General features: G+C 43.1%; 1 protein-coding gene across 4 annotated transcripts in view; it reads left to right on the top strand.

Annotated features, from left to right (window-relative positions):
* LOC129835999 (receptor-type tyrosine-protein phosphatase epsilon-like) overlaps nucleotides 1-26,531 on the top strand; it is a 95,591-nt gene that overhangs the window by 26,150 nt on the left and 42,910 nt on the right. For 2 of the 4 annotated variants that reach the window (XM_055901709.1, XM_055901710.1), the window contains exons 2-5: nucleotides 9,281-9,358; nucleotides 11,937-12,033; nucleotides 13,178-13,251; nucleotides 20,435-20,571. In XM_055901709.1, the coding sequence (XP_055757684.1) occupies nucleotides 9,286-9,358; nucleotides 11,937-12,033; nucleotides 13,178-13,251; nucleotides 20,435-20,571 (381 nt within the window). In that variant the 5' untranslated portion in view covers nucleotides 9,281-9,285. Of the gene's footprint in view, nucleotides 1-9,280; nucleotides 9,359-11,936; nucleotides 12,034-12,215; nucleotides 12,347-13,177; nucleotides 13,252-20,434; nucleotides 20,572-26,380; nucleotides 26,400-26,531 lie in introns of those variants that run through there. The other 2 variants (XM_055901712.1, XM_055901714.1) reach the window with 2 other exon arrangements.

Raw genomic sequence — 26,531 nt, 5'->3', positions numbered from 1 at the left:
CATGCACACACACACACACACACACAGTACTGGTTACACAGCGTGTATCTCACTCCTCTCAGCAGCATTACTGTAGTGTATGCATGGCCAACTTCCCAGTGCTCTCCTTCCCCTCGGCCCTGAACAACCAAGGACATTTACACAGAGACCATAGAGAGAGAGGGGAGGAGGGGAGGAGGAGGGAGAGAGAGGGGAGGGGAGGAGGAGGGGGAGAGAGAGAGGGAGGGGAGGAGGGGAGGAGGAGGCAGAGAGAGAGAGGGGAGGAGGAGGGAGAGAGAGAGAGGGAGGGGAGGAGGAGGCAGATAGAGAGAGGGGAGGAGGAGGGAGAGAGAGAGAGGGGAGGAGGGGAGGAGGAGGCAGAGAGAGAGCGGGGAGGAGGAGGCAGAGAGAGAGAGAGGGGAGGAGGAGTGGAGGAGGCAGAGAGAGAGAGAGGGGAGAAGGGGAGGAGGTGGGAGAGAGAGAGAGGGGAGGAGGAGGGAGAGAGAGAGAGGGGAGGAGGGGAGGACGAGGCAGAGAGAGAGAGGGGAGGAGGAGGCAGAGAGAGAGAGAGGGGAGGAGGGGAGGAGGAGGCAGAGAGAGAGAGAGGGGAGGAGGAGGAAGAGAGAGAGAGGGTAGGAGGGGAGGAGGAGGGAGAGAGAGAGAGGGGATGAGGGGAGGAGGAGGGAGAGAGAGAGAGGGGAGGAGGGGAGGAGGAGGGAGAGAGAGAGAGGGGAGGAGGGGAGGAGGAGGCAGAGAGAGAGAGGGGGGACTCCTCTCTCATTAGAATCCTGTCATCAGTCTTTCCTTCAGGAGGGAGGAAGAGGTAGAGGGGGGATGAGGGGGAGGGATGAGGGAGAGGTGGGGGGAGGCATGTCAGCTTTTATTAATCACCCAAGGAATGATTATTGGCCCGGACCCTCTGCCACAATGCCAGGATTACACAACACAGGGCAGGAGAGTTGCAGGAGAGGGGAGGGGAGAGCAGGCGAGGGGAGGGCAGGAGATGGGAGGAGAGGGGAGGGTGTGGCTTCTTTTACACAACACATTCCTCTGTTCTCCTCTAGTCTCCTCTGTTCTCCTCTAGTCTCCTCTAGTCTCATCTAGTCTCCTCTGGTCTCTGTTCACCTCTGTTCTCCGCTAGTCTCCTCTGTTCTCCTCTAGTCTCCTCTAGTCTCATCTAGTCTCCTCTGGTCTCTGTTCACCTCTGTTCTCCGCTAGTCTCCTCTGGTCTCCTCTAGTCTCCTCTAGTCTCCTCTGGTCTCCTCTGGTCTCTGTTCTCCTCTGGTCTCATCTAGTCTCCTCTGGTCTCCTCTGTTCTCCTCTGTTCTCCTCTGGTCTCTGTTCTCCTCTGGTCTCCTCTGTTCTCCTCTGGTCTCCTTTAGTCTCCTCTTGTCTCCTCTGTTCTCCTCTGGTCTCTGTTCTCCTCTGGTCTCCTCTGATCTCCTCTGGTCTCCTCTATTCTCCTCTGGTCTCTGGTCTCCTCTGCTCTCCTCTGTTCTCCTCTGGTCTCTGGTCTCCTCTATTCTCCTCTAGTCTCCTCGGTTCTCCTCTAGTCTCCTCTGTTCTCCTCTGGTCTCCTCTAGTCTCCTCTTGTCTCCTCTGGACTCTGTTCTCCTCTGGTCTCCTCTTGTCTCTGTTCTCCTCTAGTCTCCTCTGTTCTCCTCTGTTCTCCTCTAGTCTCCTCTGTTCTCCTCTAGTCTCCTCTGTTCTCCTCTGGTCTCCTCTGTTCTCCTCTGGTCTCCTCTGTTCTCCTCTGTTCTCCTCTAGTCTCCTCTGTTCTCCTCTGTTCTCCTCTAGTCTCCTCTGTTCTCCTCTGGTCTCCTCTAGTCTCCTCTGATCTCCTCTGTTCTCCTCTAGTCTCCTCTGTTCTCCTCTAGTCTCCTCTGTTCTCCTCTGGTCTCCTCTGTTCTCCGGTAGTCTCCTCTGGTCTCTGTTCTCCTCTGTTCTCCTCTAGTCTCCTCTGTTCTCCTCTAGTCTCCTCTGTTCTCCTCTGGTCTCCTCTGTTCTCCTCTGGTCTCCTCTGGTCTCCTCTGTTCTCCTCTGGTCTCCTCTGTTCTCCTCTAGTCTCCTCTGTTCTCCTCTAGTCTCCTCTGTTCTCCTCTGGTCTCCTCTGTTCTCCTCTGTTCTCCCCTGTTCTCCTCTGTTCTCCTCTGTTCTCCTCTGGTCTCCTCTGGTCTCCTCTGTTCTCTTCTGTTCTCCTCTGGTCTCCTCTGTTCTCCTCTAGTCTCCTCTAGTCTCCTCTTTTCTCCGCTAGTCTCCTCTGGTCTCTGTTCTCCTCTGTTCTCCTCTAGTCTCCTCTGTTCTCCTCTAGTCTCCTCTGTTCTCCTCTGTTCTCCCCTGTTATCCTCTAGTCTCCTCTGTTCTCCTCTGTTCTCCTCTGATCTCCTCTGTTCTCCTCTGGTCTCTGTTCTCCTCTGGTCTCCTCTAGTCTCCTCTGTTCTCCTCTGTTCTCCTCTGTTCTCCTCTGTTCTCCTCTGGTCTCTGTTCTCCTCTGTTCTCCTCTAGTCTCCTCTGTTCTCCTCTAGTCTCCTCTAGTCTCTTCTGTTCTCCTCTAGTCTCCTCTAGTCTCCTCTGTTCTCCTCTGTTCTCCTCTAGTCTCCTCTAGTCTCCTCTGTTCTCCTCTGTTCTCCTCTGTTCTCCTCTGATCTCCTCTGTTCTCCTCTGTTCGCCTCTAGTCTCCTCTAGTCTCCTCTGTTCTCCTCTGATCTCCTCTGTTCTCCTCTGGTCTCCTCTAGTCTCCTCTGGTCTCTGGTCTCCTCTGATCTCCTCTGGTCTCCTCTGTTCTCCTCTGGTTGTGTGCATGGTTACAGGGACATTGCGGCACATAGCAGCAGGGAGCAGTGTTAACCTAATTTACTAGACCATGCTGCTGGTTTGTCACTGCAGCTGCACACACACACCTGCCTACCCTGAGTCTGGTACTTTTCCTACAGAGATGTATTCAGTCCCATAGTTTCAGTCCTAGGTTACAGTACTGTTATTTGTCCTACAGAGATGTATTCTGTCCTAGGTTACAGTACTGTTATTTGTCCTACAGAGATTTATTCAGTCCCATAGTTTCAGTCCTAGGTTACAGTACTGTTATTTGTCCTACAGAGATTTATTCAGTCCTATAGTTTCAGTCCTAGGTTACAGTACTGTTATTTGTCCTACAGAGATTTATTCAGTCCCATAGTTTCAGTCCTAGGTTACAGTACTGTTATTTGTCCTACAGAGATTTATTCAGTCCCATAGTTTCAGTCCTAGGTTACAGTACTGTTATTTGTCCTACAGAGATTTATTCAGTCCTAGGTTACAGTACTGTTATTTGTCCTACAGAGATTTATTCAGTCCTATAGTTTCAGTCCTAGGTTACAGTACTGTTATTTGTCCTACAGAGATTTATTCAGTCCTATAGTTTCAGTCCTAGGTTACAGTACTGTTATTTGTCCTACAGAGATGTATTCAGTCCTATAGTTTCAGTCCTACAGTAGGCAACAGTAAAATGACATTCCAGGTCAATAGACAGACACCCTCTGACTTATTTTATTTAACCTTTATTTAACTAGGCAAGTCAGTTAAGAACAAATTCTTATTTTCAATGACGGCCTACCGGGGAACAGTGGGGTTAACTGCCTTGTTCAGGGGCAGAAGGACAGATTTTTTTACCTGGTCAGCTCAGGGATTTGATCTAGCAACCTTTCAAATGAAATCAAAGTTGATTTGTCACGTGCGCTGAATACAACAGGTGTAGACTTTACAGTGAAATGTTTCCTTACAGGCTCTAACTAATAGTAAAAAAAAAGGTATTAGGTGAACAATAGGTAGGTAAAGAAATAAAACAACAGTAAAAAGACAGGCTATATACAGTAGAGGCTATATACAGTAGAGAGGCTATATACAGTAGAGAGGCTATATACAGTAGAGGCTATATACAGTAGAGAGGCTATATACAGTAGAGGGGCTATATACAGTAGAGAGGCTACATACAGTAGAGAGGCTATATACAGTAGAGAGGCTATATACAGTAGAGAGGCTATATACAGTAGAGGGGCTATATACAGTAGAGAGGCTATATACAGTAGAGAGGCTACATACAGTAGAGAGGCTACATACAGTAGAGAGGCTATATACAGTAGAGAGGCTATATACAGTAGAGAGACTATATACAGTAGAGAGGCTATATACAGTAGAGAGGCTATATACAGTAGAGAGGCTATATACAGTAGTGAGGCTATATACAGTAGAGAGGCTATATACAGTAGAGGGGCTATAGACAGTAGAGAGGCTATATACAGTAGTGAGGCTATATACAGTAGAGAGGCTATATACAGTAGAGGGGCTATATACAGTAGAGAGGCTATATACAGTAGAGAGGCTATATACAGTAGAGGGGCTATATACAGTAGTGAGGCTATAGACAGTAGAGAGGTTATATACAGTAGTGAGGCTATATACAGTAGAGAGGCTATATACAGTAGAGAGGATATGTACAGTAGAGAGGCTATATGCAGTAGAGAGACTATATACAGTAGCGAGGCTATATGCAGTAGAGAGGCTATATACAGTAGCGAGGCTATATACAGTAGAGAGGCTATATACAGTAGAGAGGCTATATACAGTAGAGAGGCTACATACAGTAGAGAGGCTATATACAGTAGAGATGCTATATACAGTAGTGAGGCTATATACAGTAGAGAGGCTATAGACAGTAGAGAGGCTATATACAGTAGCGAGGCTATATAACGTAGTGAGGCTATATACAGACACTGGTTAGTCAGGCTGATTGAGGTAGTATGTACATCTAGATATGGTTAAAGTGAATATGCATATATGATGAACAGAGAGTAGCAGTAGCGTAAAAGAGGGGTTGGCGGGTGGTGGGACACAATGCAGATAGCCCGGTTAGCCAATGTGCGGGGGCACTGGTTGGTCGGCCCAATTGAGGTAGTATGTACATGAATGTATAGTTAAAATGACTATGCTCTAACCACTAAGCCCGAGCCCTACCCATGCTCGCAATGTTCAGGCCCTGCCCTACCCTACCCGGGCCCGATTGCCAAATTTAAGGCCCTGCCCTGCCGAACCCAAAAATCAGAAATATCTTCCTTCTTTAGTATCCATTATCTGCTGCTCTCTGTCCGACCTCCTCCTTCCTCTCTGTGCTTCTCACACTGCTCACATGCTCTGCTGCCAGTCTGCCTGTGTGATGCCCCCAGTACACATCGTGATGTATTTCATTACGCCATATGTCATCTTCACAGAGTCTTGCCCCGCCACTGAATGGACAAGTGTAGTGTTTATAACGCAAGATGGAGGAGAGCCTGCCTCTCGTCAGAGATCACATTTATTTTTGGTGATTGCTAAATATGACCTTTTCATTCAAGACAGGATCAATATATTGTTTCAGGCCTCCCGAGTGGCGCAGTGCTAGAGGCGTCCCTACAGTCCCGGGCTTTATGATGACCGGCTGTGACCGGGAGTCCCATAGGGCGGCGCACAATTGGCCCAGGGTCGTCCAGGTCTGGACGACGCCTCCCGAGTGGTGCAATGCTTGATGCATTACTACAGACCCGGGTTCGATCCCAGGCTGTCACAACCCGGCCCTAACCGAAAGTCCCATAGGGCGGTACATAATTGGCTCAGCGTCGTCTGGGTTAGGGGAGGGTTTGGCCGTGGGGGCTTTACTTGGCTCATCGTGCTCCAGGAGGACAGAGGATAGAGGTTTAGCATGGTATCATTATGAGGATAGAGGTTTAGCATGGTATCATTATGAGGATAGAGGTTTAGCATGGTATCATTATGAGGATAGAGATTTAGCATGGTATCATGATGAGGATAGAGGTTTAGCATGGTATCATGATGAGGATAGAGATTTAGCATGGTATCATTATGAGGATAGGGGTTTAGCATGGTATCATTATGAGGATAGAGATTTAGCATGGTATCATTATGAGGATAGGGGTTTAGCATGGTATCATTATGAGGATAGAGGTTTAGCATGGTATCATTATGAGGATAGAGGTTTAGCATGGTATCATGATGAGGATAGAGGTTTAGCATGGTATCATTATGAGGATAGAGGTTTAGCATGGTATCATTATGAGGATAGAGGTTTAGCATTGCATCATTATGCGGATAGAGGTTTAGCATGGTATCATTATGAGGATAGAGGTTTAGCATGGTATCATTATGAGGATGGAGGTTTAGCATGGTATCATTATGAGGATAGAGGTTTAGCATGGTATCATTATGAGGATAGAGGTTTAGCATGGTATCATGATGAGGATAGAGGTTTAGCATGGTATCATTATGAGGATAGAGGTTTAGCATGGTATCATGATGAGGATAGAGGTTTAGCATGGTATCATTATGAGGATAGGGGTTTAGCATGGTATCATTATGAGGATAGAGGTTTAGCATGGTATCATTATGAGGATAGAAGTTTAGCATGGTATCATGATGAGGATAGAGGTTTAGCATGGTATCATGATGAGGATAGAGGTTTAGCATGGTAGCATTATGAATATAGAGGTGTAGCATGGTGATAGTGGTGGTGGTGGGGGAGCAGTGTTTATCATGGGGGTGGTGATATCAGCTGTGGCTCCAGGCTGAGGGGGTGATGTTCCTCTCCATACTACAATGACTTATCTCATGGCTGGCTGCAGATTGCTCTCCCAGTCCTCTCTCTCAAAATGATCTGCCCCAGCCAGCCAATGCTCTGGTATACAGCCAGCCAATGCTCTGGTATACAGCCAGCCAGCCAATGCTCTGGTATACAGCCAGCCAATGCTCTGGTATACAGCCAGCCAGCCAATGCTCTGGTATACAGCCAGCCAGCCAATGCTCTGGTATACAGCCAGCCAATACTCTGGTATACAGCCAGCCAGCCAATGCTCTGGTATATAGCCAGCCAGCCAATGCTCTGGTATACAGCCAGCCAGCCAGCCAATGCTCTGGAATACAGCCAGCCAGCCAATGCTCTGGTTAACAGCCAGTCAGCCAGCCAATGCTGTGTTATACAGCCAGCCAATGCTCTGGTATACAACCAGCCAGTCAATGCTCTGGTATACAGTCAGCCAGCCAATGCTCTGGTTAACAGCCAGTCAGCCAGCCAATGCTGTGTTATACAGCCAGCCAATGCTCTGGTATACAACCAGCCAGTCAATGCTCTGGTATACAGTCAGCCAGCCAATGCTCTGGTTAACAGCCAGTCAGCCAGCCAATGCTGTGTTATACAGCCAGCCAATGCTCTGGTATACAACCAGCCAGTCAATGCTCTGGTATACAGTCAGCCAGCCAATGCTCTGGTTAACAGCCAGTCAGCCAGCCAATGTTGTGTTATATAGCCAGCCAATGCTCTGGTATACAGCCAGCCAGTAAACTAAGAGACATGTGTCCATAGTGATATGTATAGATGGTATGGATGTTTAAATACCTTACTGAGGCAGTAAACTAAGAGACGTATCCATGGTGATATGTATAGATGGATGTTTAAATACCTTACTGAGGCAGTAAACTAAGAGACATGTGTCCATGGTGATATGTATAGATGGTATGGATGTTTAAATACCTTACTGAGGCAGTAAACTAAGAGACGTGTCCATGGTGATATGTATAGATGGTATGGATGTTTAAATACCTTACTGAGGCAGTAAACTAAGAGACGTATCCATGGTGATATGTATAGATGGTATGGATGTTTAAATACCTTACTGAGGCAGTAAACTAAGAGACGTATCCATGGTGATATGTATAGATGGTATGGATGTTTAAATACCTTACTGAGGCAGTAAACTAAGAGACGTATCCATGGTGATATGTATAGATGGTATGGATGTTTAAATACCTTACTGAGGCAGTAAACTAAGAGACGTATCCATGGTGATATGTATAGATGGTATGGATGTTTAAATACCTTACTGAGGCTGTAAACTAAGAGACGTGTCCATAGTGATATGTATAGATGGTATGGATGTTTAAATACCTTACTGAGGCAGTAAACTAAGAGACGTATCCATGGTGATATGTATAGATGGATGTTTAAATACCTTACTGAGGCTGTAAACTAAGAGACATGTCCATGGTGATATGTATAGATGGTATGGATGTTTAAATACCTTACTGAGGCTGTAAACTAAGAGACATGTGTCCATAGTGATATGTATAGATGGTATGGATGTTTAACTATCTTACTGAGGCAGTAAACTAAGAGACGTGTCCAAAGTGATATGTCTAGATGGTATGGATGTTTAACTATCTTACTGCATGTGCTTTTCATTAACATACCACTTTTTAACATCACATGCAAATCTGGAAAATATCCCCATAAACTTCTGAATTTTGTTTCTTTTATTTCTAATCATGAAACAGGAATTTTAATAATCGTGTATTTATTTCAATATTTGAAATGTTTGAAGTGTGTTTTTCCCCCACAAGACGTAAGCAGTGACATGGATTCCTGATGTTTGGTCCGTTAGTCTATTGGCCCACCATGTGGACAAATAAGGCATTACCGTGACAACGTGTTCCCCTTTATTGGCAGAAGATTACAGTCTGAGTGGTCTGAGATCTGCCTTTTGAATACAGTCATGTGCAATGCTCTTGGTTGGTCGTCAATCAACAAGATAATTGAAGAAAAAAACGTGCTTATTTTATTTCCTAATATACACCATTTAAAACAGGACCAACTCTATTCACAACAGTATTCAGTTGGTAAGAGACAGACAGTAAATACTAATACACCATTTAAAACAGGACCAACTCTATTCACAACGGTATTCAGTTGGTAAGAGACAGACAGTAAATACTAGGAATGCATTGTCCACCTTCTATGTGTTATCCAGACAGAAAAGAGAAATAGACAATATAACATTTCGATTTAGAGCAATAAAGAAATTGAATAATTTAACTGAGAAAACCAGAAACCTTCCAATATATAAATTCAATCAACACTTTAAAACCATTTAAATATAATATGTAGAAATGTTGTGTTGGACTATAGTAGAATATTAATCAATATCTTTATAGACTGTTAGAGTATTTATCGGGTCAATATATTAGTGTATTATGTCTGTTTTGTAACACTGTGTTTATATGTGAAAATAACATCGTATTATAAATAGTATTTTAATGTTTAAGGACTCTTGAAAGATTAGTCCAAATGAGGACTAAAAGAGATCCTAATCAAATCTAATCTAATCAAATACAGATTGTACTTTTTTCACATTGTATTTTTTAAAATCAGGAATGAATCATCCATTTGTTTCACCTGTTAATAACTGTTATTATCTGTGTGTCTCTCTCTCTCTCTCTCTCTCAGTCACAATGGTCCCAGTTCTGTTTTTGGTGGCAATCACGTTAACAACCAATGACACGTCCAACGAAGACCAGACAGGTGGTAAGTGAGACGGATGTAATTTACAGGTAGAATGTTCTTCTGGAGACATACAGTACACTACTTCATGTGTAACGTGGTCAAAAAAGGCCTGGAATTATAAAAGCTGTTTGTGACGTTTTTTTCCTGACTCAGTAACATGTAATAACTGTTTCTAAACAGTAAATAGACAGTAAGGCCTGTGTCTAAACTACAGTATATCCTCCACTGTCTGATAAAGGTACTATTGTCCATCCTTCCATTATTATTACAGGATCATAGTAAAGCTGGAGTGGATTAGTTTAGCCAGTAATTTACCATGTTGTTGTCATTTGTAAACAGGCCAAATGGCTGGCAGTGAATGGCTTAACAGTAGCCCAGCCCTTCTTTCTCTCTCAGGTTTAAATGAGATAACCCTTAACAGCAGCCCTTCTGTCTCTCAGGTTTAGAGGAGATAACCCTTAACAGCAGCCCTTCTGTCTCTCAGGTTTAAATGAGATAACCCTTAACAGCAGCCCTTCTGTCTCTCAGGTTTAAATGAGATAACCCTTAACAGCAGCCCTTCTGTCTCTCAGGTTTAAATGAGATAACCCTTAACAGCAGCCCTTCTGTCTCTCAGGTTTAAATGAGATAACCCTTAACAGCAGCCCTTCTGTCTCTCAGGTTTAAATGAGATAACCCTTAACAGCAGCCCTTCTGTCTCTCAGGTTTAAATGAGATAATCCTTAACAGCAGTCCGTCTGTCTCTCAGGTTTAAATGAGATAACCCTTAACAGCAGCCCTTCTGTCTCTCTCAGGTTTAGAGGAGATAACCCTTAACAGCAGCCCTTCTGTCTCTCTCAGGTTTAAATGAGATAACCATTAACAGCAGCCCTTCTGTCTCTCTCAGGTTTAGAGGAGATAACCCTTAACAGCAGCCCTTCTGTCTCTCTCAGGTTTAAATGAGATAACCCTTAACAGCAGCCCTTCTGTCTCTCAGGTTTAAATGAGATAACCCTTAACAGCAGCCCTTCTGTCTCTCAGGTTTAAATGAGATAACCCTTAACAGCAGCCCTTCTGTCTCTCAGGTTTAAATGAGATAACCCTTAACAGCAGCCCTTCTGTCTCTCAGGTTTAAATGAGATAACCCTTAACAGCAGCCCTTCTGTCTCTCAGGTTTAAAGGAGATAACCCTTAACAGCAGCCCTTCTGTCTCTCAGGTTTAAATGAGATAACCCTTAACAGCAGCCCTTCTGTCTCTCAGGTTTAGAGGAGATAACCCTTAACAGCAGCCCTTCTGTCTCTCAGGTTTAAATGAGATAACCCTTAACAGCAGCCCTTCTGTCTCTCAGGTTTAGAGGAGATAACCCTTAACAGCAGCCCTTCTGTCTCTCAGGTTTAAATGAGATAACCCTTAACAGCAGCCCTTCTGTCTCTCAGGTTTAGAGGAGATAACCCTTAACAGCAGCCCTTCTGTCTCTCAGGTTTAGAGGAGATAACCCTTAACAGCAGCCCTTCTGTCTCTCAGGTTTAGAGGAGCTTGTCCCTGGTACTTATCTCCCTAGACAAAGTTTGCAGCCCAAATGACAGTCTGTTCCCAATATAGTGCACTACTTTTTCTCAGGGTGCCATAGGGCTCTGGTCAAAAGTAGTGCACTATATAGGGAATAGGGTGCCATTTGGGACATAGCCAAGTCAGATCTTAAATCAGGCCTCCATCCAGACCATAATAATGGGTCTAGTTGCCTGCCAACCTTAATTCCCACCTGTCATCCACCAGAGTAGGGTTGTGTTCAGTAGGGACAACATGGAAGAAAACACTCTGAAACAGAGCGGTACTATCTGCTGTAGTCCAATAAGAAAAGGGTTGTGTTCAGTAGGGACAACACGGAAGAAAACACTCTGAAACAGAGCGGTACTATCTGCTGTAGTCCAATAAGAAAAGGGTTGTGTTCAGTAGGGACAACACGGAAGAAAACACTCTGAAACAGAGCGGTACTATCTGCTGTAGTCCAATAAGAAAAGGGTTGTGTTCAGTAGGGACAACACGGAAGAAAACACTCTGAAACAGAGCGGTACTATCTGCTGTAGTCCAATAAGAAAAGGGTTGTGTTCAGTAGGGACAACACAGATGAAAACACTCTGAAACAGAGCGGTACTATCTGCTGTAGTCCAATAAGAAAAGGGTTGTTTTTGTTGTCCGTTGGAAGAAAAAAAAAAAGTTTTTTGCTTGAACACTGCTCAGCACTTGGCCTGTGCTCAACTCTCTGTAGCCCCGTAGAAATAAAATAACTAGAAAGGACATTCATGATCTGAGGTGGCTTTTGACCTATCTAGTAATTGTACTGCTACGCTCAACTCTCTGTTCTACCACAGGCGTCTTCCTGTTCCTTTGTTGACTCTCTCTCTGCTGTCTGGATCCTCCCCAATAACCTCTCCTACCTCCTGAAGTGTGTACTCGTTCACTACATTGGGTTGGTGGAGGCCTGGGCTAGACTCGAGGGAGGGTTCCGCTATTTCCTTTCTAATCTATGAAGGGAAGTGAACAAGTGCACACTTTCGGAGGAAGGACAGATTTTTGGTCCATGACCTCTGCCTCTTCCTTCTTCCCTCTCCTTTCCAGAAAACACCAAGTCCCAGAGTTCCCACGTCCTGCCTACCGTGCTGGTCATCTCCGTGCTGCTTGTCATCAGCATACTGCTGGCCTGGTACTTCCTCAGGTAACGTACCAGTCATAGGGTGGGGTAGTGTGTGTGTGCTGCCAGACAAGGGCGTGGGCCAAGGCGACGTCACCCTTCCTCTCCCCAATCAGCAGAGGGCGGAGCCTCCAGTCAGGAAATGAACCGCTAGCAGTTGTTCATGCCTCACGCTGGCTACAGTAAAAGTGAAAACTACACAGCCAGGCGGGTTAGTATGAACGAGCTGAAGTCAAAGAGAGAGACCTGCTGTAGCTGTAACCGAGCAGTGCTGTGTTCTGTGATCTCATCAACCCTGGACTCTAATGAGAAAAAACAACTTTTCCAGTTTCAGATGGTACCATACCAACGTATTTGTGTGCTTTATATAACGTGTAACTAAAGTTTTTAACTTAGAACTTACAACTGTTAATTCTTAGAACTTAGAACTGTTAGATCTTAGAACTTAGAACTGTTAGATCTTAGAACTGTTAGTTCTTAGAACTTAGAACTGTTAGATCTTAGAACTGTTAGATCTTAGAACTTAGAACTGTTAGTTCTTAGAACTTAGAACTGTTAGGTCTTAGAGCTTAGAACTGTTAGATCTTAGAACTTAGAACTGTTAGTTCTTAGAACTTAGAACTGTTCGTTCTTAGAACTTAGAACTGTTAGTTCTTAGAACTTAAAACTGTTAGATCTTAGAACCTAGAACTGTTAGTTCTTAGAACTTAGAACTGTTAGATCTTAGAACTTAGAACTGTTAGATCTTAGAACTTAGAACTGTTAGTTCTTAGAACTTAGAACTGTTAGTTCTTAGAACTTAGAACTGTTAGTTCTTAGAACTTAAAACTGTTAGATCTTAGAACCTAGAACTGTTAGTTCTTAGAACTTAGAACTGTTAGATCTTAGAACTTAGAACTGTTAGATCTTAGAACTTAGACCTGTTAGTTCTTAGAACTTAGAACTGTTAGTTCTTAGAACTTAGAACTGTTAGGTCTTAGAGCTTAGAACTGTTAGGTCTTAGAGCTTAGGACTGTTAGTTCTGAGAACTGTTAGAACTTAGAACTGATGTTTTGGAGTGAACTTGACTAATAGTCGCAGGTAAAATGTATCCCTTTATGTCCTTTAATCTGTCATCCTCATGTTCTCTATCTTCTTCTCTTCCTCCGTCTCTCTTTCTACCTGGCAGGTTGAGAAACCAGAGAAAGGAGGTCGTCACAGCAGTCGACAAGAAAATACCGAATGGAATCCTGGAAGAACAAGGTACGGTCACCTTTAATAACGAGTGTTTATCCTCGTTATGTCATTGATCTTTTATTTATAACCAGTCACACTGAGATCGCCGTCTCTTTCAAGTTGAGCCCTGGGTTGAAGAACAAAGTGGAACTGATTTGCTTTACACATACAGGCGTTGTTGAGAAGAGACAACCGATAGATAGGGTTTTAATGTCACGCTGTAGGTGGAGTCATCTTCTCTGCTCTGCAGGAGTCCCCTCACTGTCATGTGGTTGTCGTCTGTCTTCCTGTGGTTACTGATGTGAAGGAGACAACCGATCGTTTTCTAACCTACATCAACTAACAAGTCCCAATCTGCATGACGCCGTAGCCCTCGATGCTTCACTGTGACATGTCCTTACCACATAATACTCTATATTTAATGATGCTCTCTCCACATGTATTTCTTCAACACGGTTGGTGTGTTACATTTATAAAATACAAGCAGCCGTTGTCACATCCATTATTAATAACTACACTAAGAGCAGGCTTCCTGTAGGCTGTCCTAATAACACTACTAAGTTCCTGATCAGAATATAACTGGACTATAGAGCAGGCTTCCTATAGGCTGTCCTAATAACTACACTAAGAGCAGGCTTCCTATAGGCTGTCCTAGTAACAACACTAAGAGAAGGCTTCCTCTAGGCTGTCCTAATAACTACACTAAGAGCAGGCTTCCTATAGGCTGTCCTAGTAACAACACTAAGAGCAGGCTTCCTATAGGCTGTCCTAATAACTACACTAAGAGCAGGCTTCCTATAGGCTGTCCTAGTAACAACACTAAGAGCAGGCTTCCTATAGGCTGTCCTAATAACAACACTACGTTCCTGATCAGAATATAACTGGACTATAGAGCAGGCTTCCTATAGGCTGTCCTAATAACACTACGTTCCTGATCAGAATATAACTGGACTATAGAGCAGGCTTCCTATAGTGTAACGATAGTCTATATCGTCCTCCTCATCGGACGAGGAGAGACGAGAAGGATCGGACCAATATGCAGAGTGGTTGGTTTCCATGGTAATTTAATAACACGAAAACAAATATGCGATACAAAATAACAAAAATAAAACTACCTTGACAGTCCTGTGTGGCGAAACACTAACAAGGAACAAACACACACAAAACACACGTGAAACCCCGGCTGCCTAAGTATGATTCTCAATCAGGGACAACGATTGACAACTTCTGTACTATAGTGTGGACTCTTAATAAAACCTTCCAGAGTATTGTTGCATGGGGATGCCAACAGAGTCTTCTGTACTATAGTGTGGTCTCTTAACAAAACCTTCCAGAGTATTGTTGCATGGGGATACAGAGTCTTCTGTACTATAGTGTGGTCTCTTAATAAAACCTTCCAGAGTATTGTTGCATGGGGATACAGAGTCTTCTGTACTATAGTGTGGTCTCTTAATAAAACCTTCCAGAGTATTGTTGCATGGGGATACAGAGTCTTCTGTACTATAGTGTGGTCTCTTAATAAAACCTTCCAGAGTATTGTTGCATGGGGATACAGAGTCTTCTGTACTATAGTGTGGACTCTAAATAAAACCTTCCAGAGTATTGTTGCATGGGGATACAGAGCCTTCTGTACTATAGTGTGGTCTCTTAAAAAAACCTTCCAGAGTATTGTTGCTTGGGGATACAGAGTCTTCTGTACTATAGTGTGGACTCTTAATAAAACCTTCCAGAGTATTGTTGCTTGGGGATGCCAACAGAGTCTTCTATAGTGTGGCTGTGCTTCCTCTGGCTTGGTGATGCCAACAGAGTCTTCTATAGTGTGGCTGTGCTTCCTCTGGCTTGGGGATGCCAACAGAGTCTTCTATAGTGTGGCTGTGCTTCTTCTGGCTTGGGGATGCCAACATAGTCTTCTATAGTGTGTCTGTGCTTCCTCTGGCTTGGTGATGCCAACAGAGTCTTCTATAGTGTGGCTGTGCTTCCTCTGGCTTGGGGATGCCAACAGAGTCTTCTATAGTGTGGCTGTGCTTCCTCTGGCTTGGTGATGCCAACAGAGTCTTCTATAGTGTGGCTGTGCTTCCTCTGGCTTGGTGATGCCAACAGAGTCTTCTATAGTGTGGCTGTGCTTCCTCTGGCTTGGGGATGCCAACAGAGTGTTCTATAGTGTGGCTGTGTGCTTCCTCTGGCTTGGGGATGCCAACAGAGTGTTCTATAGTGTGGCTGTGCTTCCTCTGGCTTGGTGATGCCAACAGAGTCTTCTATAGTGTGGCTGTGCTTCCTCTGGCTTGGTGATGCCAACAGAGTCGTATATAGTGTGGCTGTCCTTCCTCTGGCTTGGGGATGCCAACAGAGTCTTCTATAGTGTGGCTGTGCTTCCTCTGGCTTGGGGATGCTGGCTTGGTGATGCTGGCTTGAGGATGCTGGCTTGGTGATGCTGGCTCTGGGGACAGTGACCTCTAACCACTAGTGGCGTTCATTGGTGACCAATAAACGTAAATCACTTGTTTGAAGAGTCTAGATTTAACATAGATTTAAAGTATTCAGCATCTGAAATCAGTTAGTGTGTATCGCACATACAGTATTTAATACAATGATTTAAATGTATAGATGAATGTCTATGTACATCATCAATCTGATCGTAGATTTGCTTTCTCTAGGAACCTAGGTAGCGATGGATTAAGTGATCGTCCTACATTTACAACTTAATCATTTGTCTGTAAATGTTGTCTCCAAAAAAATGTGCTTCTCCGGCACTTCTCGGTGTAAATGCAGACATCACGACTTCCTCTCAACTCAACCCATCTCTCTCTCTCTCTCTTTCTCTCTCTCTTTCTCTCTCTTTCTCTCTCCATCTCTCTCCATCTCTCTCCCTCTCTCTCTCTCTCTCTCTCTCTCTCTCTCTCTCTCTCTCTCTCTCTCTCTCTCTCTCTCTCTCTCTCTCTCTCTCTCTCTCTCTCTCTCTCTCTCTCTCTCTCTCTCTCTCTCTCTCAATTAAATTTGCTTTATCGGCATGACGATATTTACAGTATTAAAATAAGAAGAATCTAAATTGTTAACTGGACAACAGTAACAACAATAACTAAGGGTCAAAATAACCATACATTCAACAATAACAATAACATACAGTAGAGGACTGGTTGATTGGTGCTGGTTGATTGGTCTGTCAGACACTGTCCCTCAACTTATGGCAGGCAGCAATGTAGTGCGCTGCCAACCCACAGCTCTCTGCGTCCTCCCCCAACAGGACGGGTAGCCTACTCTCATCAGAGAGGTCTTTGAAACCTTGAATAAGAGTTTCACATTTGGGGAAATGACACTCTCTAAAAGTTTTATTTTTTTGACATTTTGTCAGGAAATGCAGCTCCGTCTCAGGTTCTGCTGTGGTGCAGTGGTTGCACAGCCTTTCCTCTACAGGGAGCCAGGTTTTCCTGTGTCTACCCTTCTCAATGGCAAGGCTGTGCTCACTGAGCCTGTACTTTGTCAAGGTTTTTCTAAGGTTTTGATCAGTAACCATGGTCAAATATTTAGCCACGGTGTACTGTTGATTTAGGGCCAGATAGCACTGCATTTTGCTTTGTGTTTGTGCTTGTGTTTCCCAATAAGCAATGTAGTTTTGTTTTGACTGTGTTGTAATTTGGTTTATCCTGATTGATTGGATGTTCTGGTCCTGAGGCTTCAGTATGTTAGTAGAACAGGTTTGTGAACTCAGCCCAAGACCAGCTGGATGAGGGGACTCTTTTCGTTGCTCAGCTCTTGGCATTGCTGGGCTTGGTAATGATATGAGAGGGGGTCACTGTATTTTAGATGTTTCCAAAACTTAATTGCTCTTTTTTGAGTTTTTATTATTAGGGGATATTGGCCTAATTCTGCCCAGCATGCATTTTTTGTAGTTTTCCTCTGGACATGTAGGAGAATCTTACAGAACTCTGCATGCAGGGTTTCAATGGGGTGTTTGTCCCATTTGGTGAAGTCTTGTTTTGCAAGTGGACCCCACACCTCGCTGCCATAAAGTGCAATTAGTTCAATGACACATTTAATTAGTTTTAGCCACATTATTTCAATTAGAGTTTGTTTTTTAATGGCGTAGAATGCCCTGCGTCCTTTCTCTGTCAGTTCATTCACTGCATCATTGTGTCCAGTCGAGCTTATTTTTAAACCTAAGTAATTGTAGTGTGTGCAGTACTCTATATATTTTGTACCAATTGAGAACTTTGGTCTAATTCCCTGAGATCTGGAAAATCTTCTGGAAAAGTATTAATTGAGTCTTTTTGGGGTTTACTGCCAGGGCCCAGGTCTGGCAGTACTGCTCTAGCAGGTCCAGGCTCTGCTGTAGGCCATGTGCTGTGGGTGACAGCAGGCATAGGTCATCTGCGAAGAGTAGGCATTTAACCTCTGAATTGTGGAGACTAACACCAGGGGCTGAGGATTTTTCTAGAATAGTGGCCAATTCGTTGATGTAATTATTAAAGAGTGCAGGGCTCAGATTACAACCCTGGCGAAGCCCCCACCCCTGGTTAAAGAATTCTGTTCTTTTCTTGCCAATTTTGATGCTGCACGTATTGCCAGGATTTAATTATGTCATATGTTTTACCCCCTACACCACTTTCAATAACTTAGAATCAAATGCTTTTTGGAAGTCGATAAAGCAAGCGTATATTTTGGTATTATTTTGATGGACATGTTTATCTATCAGGGTGTGTAGGGTGTAAATATGATCAGTTGTGCGATGTTTTGGTATAAACCCAGTTTGGCTTTTACTCAAGACTTTGTGCTTATTAAGGAAGTTTAGAACTCTTATGTTTATAATACTACAGAAAACCTTCCCCAGGTTACTGTTCACACAAATGCCTCTGTAATTGTTAGGGTCAAATTTGTCTCCGTTCTTAAAGATTGGAGTTATGAGTCCTTGATTACAGATGTCAGGGAAATAACCTACACTCACGATCAAATTAAAATGAAATTTAATATAGCCAATTGAAATTCTGCACTAGTGAGTTTGAGCATCTCATTTAGGATGCCATCATGTCCGCATGCTTTTTTAAATTTGAGAGCCTGAAGTTTCTTATAGAGCTCCTGGTCAGTAATTGGGGAGTCCAGTGGACTTTGATTGTCCTTTATAGCTTTTTCTAATCCATTCAACTTCTCATGAATTTGGCGTTGTTCTGCGTTTGTGTCAATTTGAACGGTGTTGTAGAGTGTTTTAAAATGGGTTGTACATGTGTCACCATTTTGTATCGCTAATTCCTCTTGTTTAGATTTTTGTAGTTTTTCTCCAATTTTGCCAGAAGTAGTTTGTGTTTATGGACTCCTCAATTAGTGTCAGCTGCTTGCTGTTGTGTTGTGCTTTTTTGGTTCTGAGTGTTACGTTTATAGAGTTTTAAAGTCTCACAGTAATGAAGGTGTAATTCACCATTATTTGGGTCTCTGTGCCTTTGGTTGGATAGCGTTCTACATTTTTTCATTATAATTTTACAATCTGCATCAAACCAGTTGTCATCTGTGATCTTTTTCGTTGATTTTTTTTTGTCAATTTCAGTTGTGCTTCTTTTGCCGTTTGCCTGAATATATAGTTGATGTTTTGTACAGATAGATTGATGCCTTCTTTACTGTGAGTGAATGTGGTATCCAGAAAGTTATCTAAGAGTGTTTGAATATTTTGGTTACAGGTTGCTTTCTGGTATTCTTCTGTGTGATGTTTTGGGCCCATCTGTATGAATGTCTGATGTTGTACAGCTTACTGGGCTGTGAATGTGTGGTTGTTTCCATGTCTGTTCTTTTGAGGAACAATGTAATTTGTAATGTAATAGTCTACTGTACTGTGGCCAAGAGGTGAGCAGTAGGTGAATCTCCCCAAAGAGTCACCCCGTAACCTACCATTGACAAAGTACAGACCCAGGCTTCTACAGAGCTGCAACAGATCCCTTCCGTTTTTGTTGACGGTGCTGTCACTGTTGTTTCTATGGGGGAGATTAAGACAGCTAGAAACAGTATGGCCTGTAATAAAGCTGTCCCCTCGTGTGCTCGTTAGATCAGGTGGTGTTCCTGTGCGTGCATTTGTGTCCCCACAGATGAGCACATTTCCTTGGGCCTGGAAATAGCACGTCTCTTCCTCAATGTGGGAATATCCCCTCTGAGTAATATGGGGTTTCTGAGGGGGGGAGCGTTGTACGAGACAGCGTTGTACGAGATCTTCAGTTTCTTGGCAATTTCTCGCATGGAATAGCCTTCATTTCTCAGAACAAGAATAGACTCACGAGTTTCAGAAGAAAGTTATTTGTTTCTGGCCATTTTGAGCCTGTAATCGAACCCACAAATGCTGATCCTCAACTAGTCTAAAGAAGGCCAGTTTTAGTGCTTCTTTAATCAGGACAACAGTTTTCAGCTGTGCTAACATAATTGCAAATTGTTTTTCTAATGATCAATTAGCCTTTTTAAATGATAAACTTGGATTAGCTAACACAACGTGCCATTGGAACACAGGAGTGATGGTTGCTGATAATGGGTCTCTGCATGCCTATGTAGATATTCCAGAAAAAATCTTCCATTTCCAGCTACAATAGTCATTTACAACATTAACAATGTCTACACTGTATTTATGATCAATTTGACGTTATCTGATCCCCTCTCTCTCTCTCTCTCTCTCTCTCTCTCTCTCTCTCTCTCTCTCTCTCTCTCTCTCTCTCTCTCTCTCTCTCTCTCTCTCTCTCTCTCTCTCTCTCAATCTCTCTCTCTCTCTCCCCCTCTCTCTCTCTCTCTCTCTCTCTCTCTCTCTGTCTCTGTCTCTCTCCCTCTCTCTCTCTCTCTCTCTCTCTCTCCCCCTCTCTCTCTCTCTCTCTCTCTCTCTCTCTCTCTCTCTCTCTCTCTCTCTCTCTCTCTCTCTCTCTCCCTCTCTCTCTCTCTCTCTCTACCTCTCTCTCCCCCCTCTCTCTCTCTCTCTCTCCCCTCTCTCTCTCAATCTCTCTCTCTCCCCCCCCCCCTCTCTCTCTCTCTCTCTCTCTCTCTCTCTCTCTCTCTCTCTCTCTCTCTCCTCTCTCTCTCTCTCTCCTCTCTCTCTCTCTCTCTCTCTCTCTCTCTCTCTCTCTCTCTCTCTCTCACACACACACACACACACACACACACACACACACACACACACACACACACACACACACACACCACCCCTTCGAGCAACAAACTGAACCTGTCTTCTCTCTCCCCCGTCCTTCGCCCACAGAGCAACAGACAGTGGTGCTGCTCCCCAGATCCCCGTCTGCCTCTAAAACCTACTTCCCCATCCCGGTCGACTGTCTGGAGGAGGAGACCAGGATACGATGCGCTGACGACGGCAAACTCTTCAGAGAGGAGTTCAATGTAAGGACTAATCCTCTACTACTACTGTCCTAGTACTGTAATCAGTTACAGACAAACTGGTCAGAGAGGAGTTCAATGTAAGGACTAATCCTCTACTACTACTGTCCTAGTACTGTAATCAGTTACAGACAAACTGGTCAGAGAGGAGGTCAATGTAAGGTCTAATCCTCTACTACTACTGTCCTAGTACTGTAATCAGTTACAGACAAACTGGTCAGAGAGGAGTTCAATGTAAAGACTAATCCTCTACTACTACTGTCCTAGTACTGTAATCAGTTACAGACAAACTGGTCAGAGAGGAGTTCAATGTAAGGACTAATCCTCTACTACTACTGTCCTAGTACTGTAATCAGTTACAGACAAACTGGTCAGAGAGGAGTTCAATGTAAGGACTAATCCTCTACTACTACTGTCCTAGTACTGTAATCAGTTACAGACAAACTGGTCAGAGAGGAGTTCAATGTAAGGACTAATCCTCTACTACTACTGTCCTAGTACTGTAATCAGTTACAGACAAACTGGTCAGAGAGGAGTTCAATGTAAGGACTAATCCTCTACTACTACTGTCCTAGTACTGTAATCAGTTACAGACAAACTGGTCAGAGAGGAGTTCAATGTAAGGACTAATCCTCTACTACTACTGTCCTAGTACTGTAATCAGTTACAGACAAACTGGTCAGAGAGGAGTTCAATGTAAGGACTAATCCTCTACTACTACTGTCCTAGTACTGTAATCAGTTACAGACAAACTGGTCAGAGAGGAGTTCAATGTAAGGACTAATCCTCTACTACTACTGTCCTAGTACTGTAATCAGTTACAGACAAACTGGTCAGAGAGGAGTTCAATGTAAGGACTAATCCTCTACTACTACTGTCCTAGTACTGTAATCAGTTACAGACAAACTGGTCAGAGAGGAGTTCAATGTAAAGACTAATCCTCTACTACTACTGTCCTAGTACTGTAATCAGTTACAGACAAACTGGTCAGAGAGGAGTTCAATGTAAAGACTAATCCTCTACTACTACTGTCCTAGTACTGTAATCAGTTACAGACAAACTGGTCAGAGAGGAGTTCAATGTAAAGACTAATCCTCTACTACTACTGTCCTAGTACTGTAATCAGTTACAGACAAACTGGTCAGAGAGGAGTTCAATGTAAGGACTAATCCTCTACTACTACTGTCCTAGTACTGTAATCAGTTACAGACAAACTCTTCAGAGAGGAGTTCAATGTAAAGACTAATCCTCTACTACTACTGTCCTAGTACTGTAATCAGTTACAGACAAACTGGTCAGAGAGGAGTTCAATGTAAGGACTAATCCTCTACTACTACTGTCCTAGTACTGTAATCAGTTACAGACAAACTGGTCAGAGAGGAGTTCAATGTAAGGACTAATCCTCTACTACTACTGTCCTAGTACTGTAATCAGTTACAGACAAACTGGTCAGAGAGGAGTTCAATGTAAGGACTAATCCTCTACTACTACTGTCCTAGTACTGTAATCAGTTACAGACAAACTGGTCAGAGAGGAGGTCAATGTAAGGACTAATACTCTACTACTACTGTCCTAGTACTGTAATCAGTTACAGACAAACTGGTCAGAGAGGAGGTCAATGTAAGGTCTAATCCTCTACTACTACTGTCCTAGTACTGTAATCAGTTACAGACAAACTGGTCAGAGAGGAGGTCAATGTAAGGACTAATCCTCTACTACTACTGTCCTAGTACTGTAATCAGTTACAGACAAACTGGTCAGAGAGGAGTTCAATGTAAGGACTAATCCTCTACTACTACTGTCCTAGTACTGTAATCAGTTACAGACAAACTCTTCAGAGAGGAGTTCAATGTAAGGACTAATCCTCTACTACTACTGTCCTAGTACTGTAATCAGTTACAAACTGGTCAGAGAGGAGTTCAATGTAAGGACTAATCCTCTACTACTACTGTCCTAGTACTGTAATCAGTTACAGACAAACTGGTCAGAGAGGAGTTCAATGTAAGGACTAATCCTCTACTACTACTGTCCTAGTACTGTAATCAGTTACAAAACTGGTCAGAGAGGAGTTCAATGTAAGGACTAATCCTCTACTACTACTGTCCTAGTACTGTAATCAGTTACAGACAAACTGGTCAGAGAGGAGTTCAATGTAAGGACTAATCCTCTACTACTACTGTCCTAGTACTGTAATCAGTTACAGACAAACTGGTCAGAGAGGAGTTCAATGTAAGGACTAATCCTCTACTACTACTGTCCTAGTACTGTAATCAGTTACAGACAAACTGGTCAGAGAGGAGGTCAATGTAAGGACTAATCCTCTACTACTACTGTCCTAGTACTGTAATCAGTTACAGACAAACTGGTCAGAGAGGAGTTCAATGTAAGGACTAATCCTCTACTACTACTGTCCTAGTACTGTAATCAGTTACAGACAAACTGGTCAGAGAGGAGTTCAATGTAAGGACTAATCCTCTACTACTACTGTCCTAGTACTGTAATCAGTTACAGACAAACTGGTCAGAGAGGAGTTCAATGTAAGGACTAATCCTCTACTACTACTGTCCTAGTACTGTAATCAGTTACAAACTGGTCAGAGAGGAGTTCAATGTAAGGACTAATCCTCTACTACTACTGTCCTAGTACTGTAATCAGTTACAGACAAACTGGTCAGAGAGGAGTTCAATGTAAGGACTAATCCTCTACTACTACTGTCCTAGTACTGTAATCAGTTACAAACTGGTCAGAGAGGAGTTCAATGTAAGGACTAATCCTCTACTACTACTGTCCTAGTACTGTAATCAGTTACAGACAAACTGGTCAGAGAGGAGTTCAATGTCAGGACTAATCCTCTACTACTACTGTCCTAGTACTGTAATCAGTTACAGACAAACTGGTCAGAGAGGAGTTCAATGTCAGGACTAATCCTCTACTACTACTGTCCTAGTACTGTAATCAGTTACAGACAAACTCTTCAGAGAGGAGTTCAATGTAAGGTCTAATCCTCTACTACTACTGTCCTAGTACTGTAATCAGTTACAGACAAACTGGTCAGAGAGGAGTTCAATGTAAGGACTAATCCTCTACTACTACTGTCCTAGTACTGTAATCAGTTACAGACAAACTGGTCAGAGAGGAGTTCAATGTAAGGACTAATCCTCTACTACTACTGTCCTAGTACTGTAATCAGTTACAGACAAACTGGTCAGAGAGGAGTTCAATGTCAGGACTAATCCTCTACTACTACTGTCCTAGTACTGTAATCAGTTACAGACAAACTGGTCAGAGAGGAGTTCAATGTAAGGACTAATCCTCTACTACTACTGTCCTAGTACTGTAATCAGTTACAGACAAACTGGTCAGAGAGGAGTTCAATGTAAGGACTAATCCTCTACTACTACTGTCCTAGTACTGTAATCAGTTACAGACAAACTGGTCAGAGAGGAGTTCAATGTAAGGACTAATCCTCTACTACTACTGTCCTAGTACTGTAATCAGTTACAGACAAACTGGTCAGAGAGGAGGTCAATGTAAGGACTAATCCTCTACTACTACTGTCCTAGTACTGTAATCAGTTACAGACAAACTGGTCAGAGAGGAGTTCAATGTAAGGACTAATCCTCTACTACTACTGTCCTAGTACTGTAATCAGTTACAGACAAACTGGTCAGAGAGGAGCTCAATGTAAGGACTAATCCTCTACTACTACTGTCCTAGTACTGTAATCAGTTACAAAACTGGTCAGAGAGGAGTTCAATGTAAGGACTAATCCTCTACTACTACTGTCCTAGTACTGTAATCAGTTACAGACAAACTGGTCAGAGAGGAGGTCAATGTAAGTTCTAATCCTCTACTGCTACTGTCCTAGTACTGTAATCAGTTACAGACAAACTGGTCAGAGAGGAGTTCAATGTAAGGACTAATCCTCTACTACTACTGTCCTAGTACTGTAATCAGTTACAGACAAACTGGTCAGAGAGGAGGTCAATGTAAGGACTAATCCTCTACTACTACTGTCCTAGTACTGTAATCAGTTACAGACAAACTGGTCAGAGAGGAGGTCAATGTAAGGACTAATCCTCTACTACTACTGTCCTAGTACTGTACTCAGTTACAGACAAACTGGTCAGAGAGGAGTTCAATGTAAGGACTAATCCTCTACTACTACTGTCCTAGTACTGTAATCAGTTACAGACAAACTGGTCAGAGAGGAGTTCAATGTAAGGACTAATCCTCTACTACTACTGTCCTAGTACTGTAATCAGTTACAGACAAACTGGTCAGAGAGGAGTTCAATGTAAGGACTAATCCTCTACTACTACTGTCCTAGTACTGTAATCAGTTACAGACAAACTGGTCAGAGAGGAGTTCAATGTAAGGACTAATCCTCTCCTACTACTGTCCTAGTACTGTAATCAGTTACAGACAAACTGGTCAGAGAGGAGTTCAATGTAAGGACTAATCCTCTACTACTACTGTCCTAGTACTGTAATCAGTTACAGACAAACTGGTCAGAGAGGAGTTCAATGTAAGGACTAATCCTCTACTACTACTGTCCTAGTACTGTAATCAGTTACAGACAAACTCTTCAGAGAGGAGTTCAATGTAAGGACTAATCCTCTACTACTACTGTCCTAGTACTGTAATCAGTTACAAAACTGGTCAGAGAGGAGGTCAATGTAAGGACTAATCCTCTACTACTACTGTCCTAGTACTGTAATCAGTTACAAAACTGGTCAGAGAGGAGGTCAATGTAAGGACTAATCCTCTACTACTACTGTCCTAGTACTGTAATCAGTTACAGACAAACTGGTCAGAGAGGAGTTCAATGTAAGGACTAATCCTCTACTACTACTGTCCTAGTACTGTAATCAGTTACAGACAAACTGGTCAGAGAGGAGTTCAATGTAAGGACTAATCCTCTACTACTACTGTCCTAGTACTGTAATCAGTTACAGACAAACTGGTCAGAGAGGAGGTCAATGTAAGGACTAATCCTCTACTACTACTGTCCTAGTACTGTAATCAGTTACAGACAAACTGGTCAGAGAGGAGGTCAATGTAAGGACTAATCCTCTACTACTACTGTCCTAGTACTGTAATCAGTTACAGACAAACTGGTCAGAGAGGAGTTCAATGTAAGGACTAATCCTCTACTACTACTGTCCTAGTACTGTAATCAGTTACAGACAAACTGGTCAGAGAGGAGCTCAATGTAAGGACTAATCCTCTACTACTACTGTCCTAGTACTGTTATCAGTTACAGACAAACTGGTCAGAGAGGAGGTCAATGTAAGGACTAATCCTCTACTACTACTGTCCTAGTACTGTAATCAGTTACAGACAAACTGGTCAGAGAGGAGTTCAATGTAAGGACTAATCCTCTACTACTACTGTCCTAGTACTGTAATCAGTTACAGACAAACTGGTCAGAGAGGAGTTCAATGTAAGGACTAATCCTCTACTACTACTGTCCTAGTACTGTAATCAGTTACAGACAAACTGGTCAGAGAGGAGTTCAATGTAAGGACTAATCCTCTACTACTACTGTCCTAGTACTGTAATCAGTTACAGACAAACTCTTCAGAGAGGAGTTCAATGTAAAGACTAATCCTCTACTACTACTGTCCTAGTACTGTAATCAGTTACAGACAAACTGGTCAGAGAGGAGTTCAATGTAAGGACTAATCCTCTACTACTACTGTCCTAGTACTGTAATCAGTTACAGACAAACTGGTCAGAGAGGAGTTCAATGTAAGGACTAATCCTCTACTACTACTGTCCTAGTACTGTAATCAGTTACAGACAAACTCTTCAGAGAGGAGTTCAATGTAAGGACTAATCCTCTACTACTACTGTCCTAGTACTGTAATCAGTTACAGACAAACTGGTCAGAGAGGAGTTCAATGTAAAGATTAATCCTCTACTACTACTGTCCTAGTACTGTAATCAGTTACAGACAA

This window comes from Salvelinus fontinalis, chromosome 37 (assembly GCF_029448725.1).
Source record: "Salvelinus fontinalis isolate EN_2023a chromosome 37, ASM2944872v1, whole genome shotgun sequence".
Lineage (NCBI taxonomy): Eukaryota > Metazoa > Chordata > Actinopteri > Salmoniformes > Salmonidae > Salvelinus > Salvelinus fontinalis.
The sequence above is the reverse complement of the archived record's forward strand: the minus strand, read 5'-3'. Positions and strand labels throughout refer to the sequence as shown.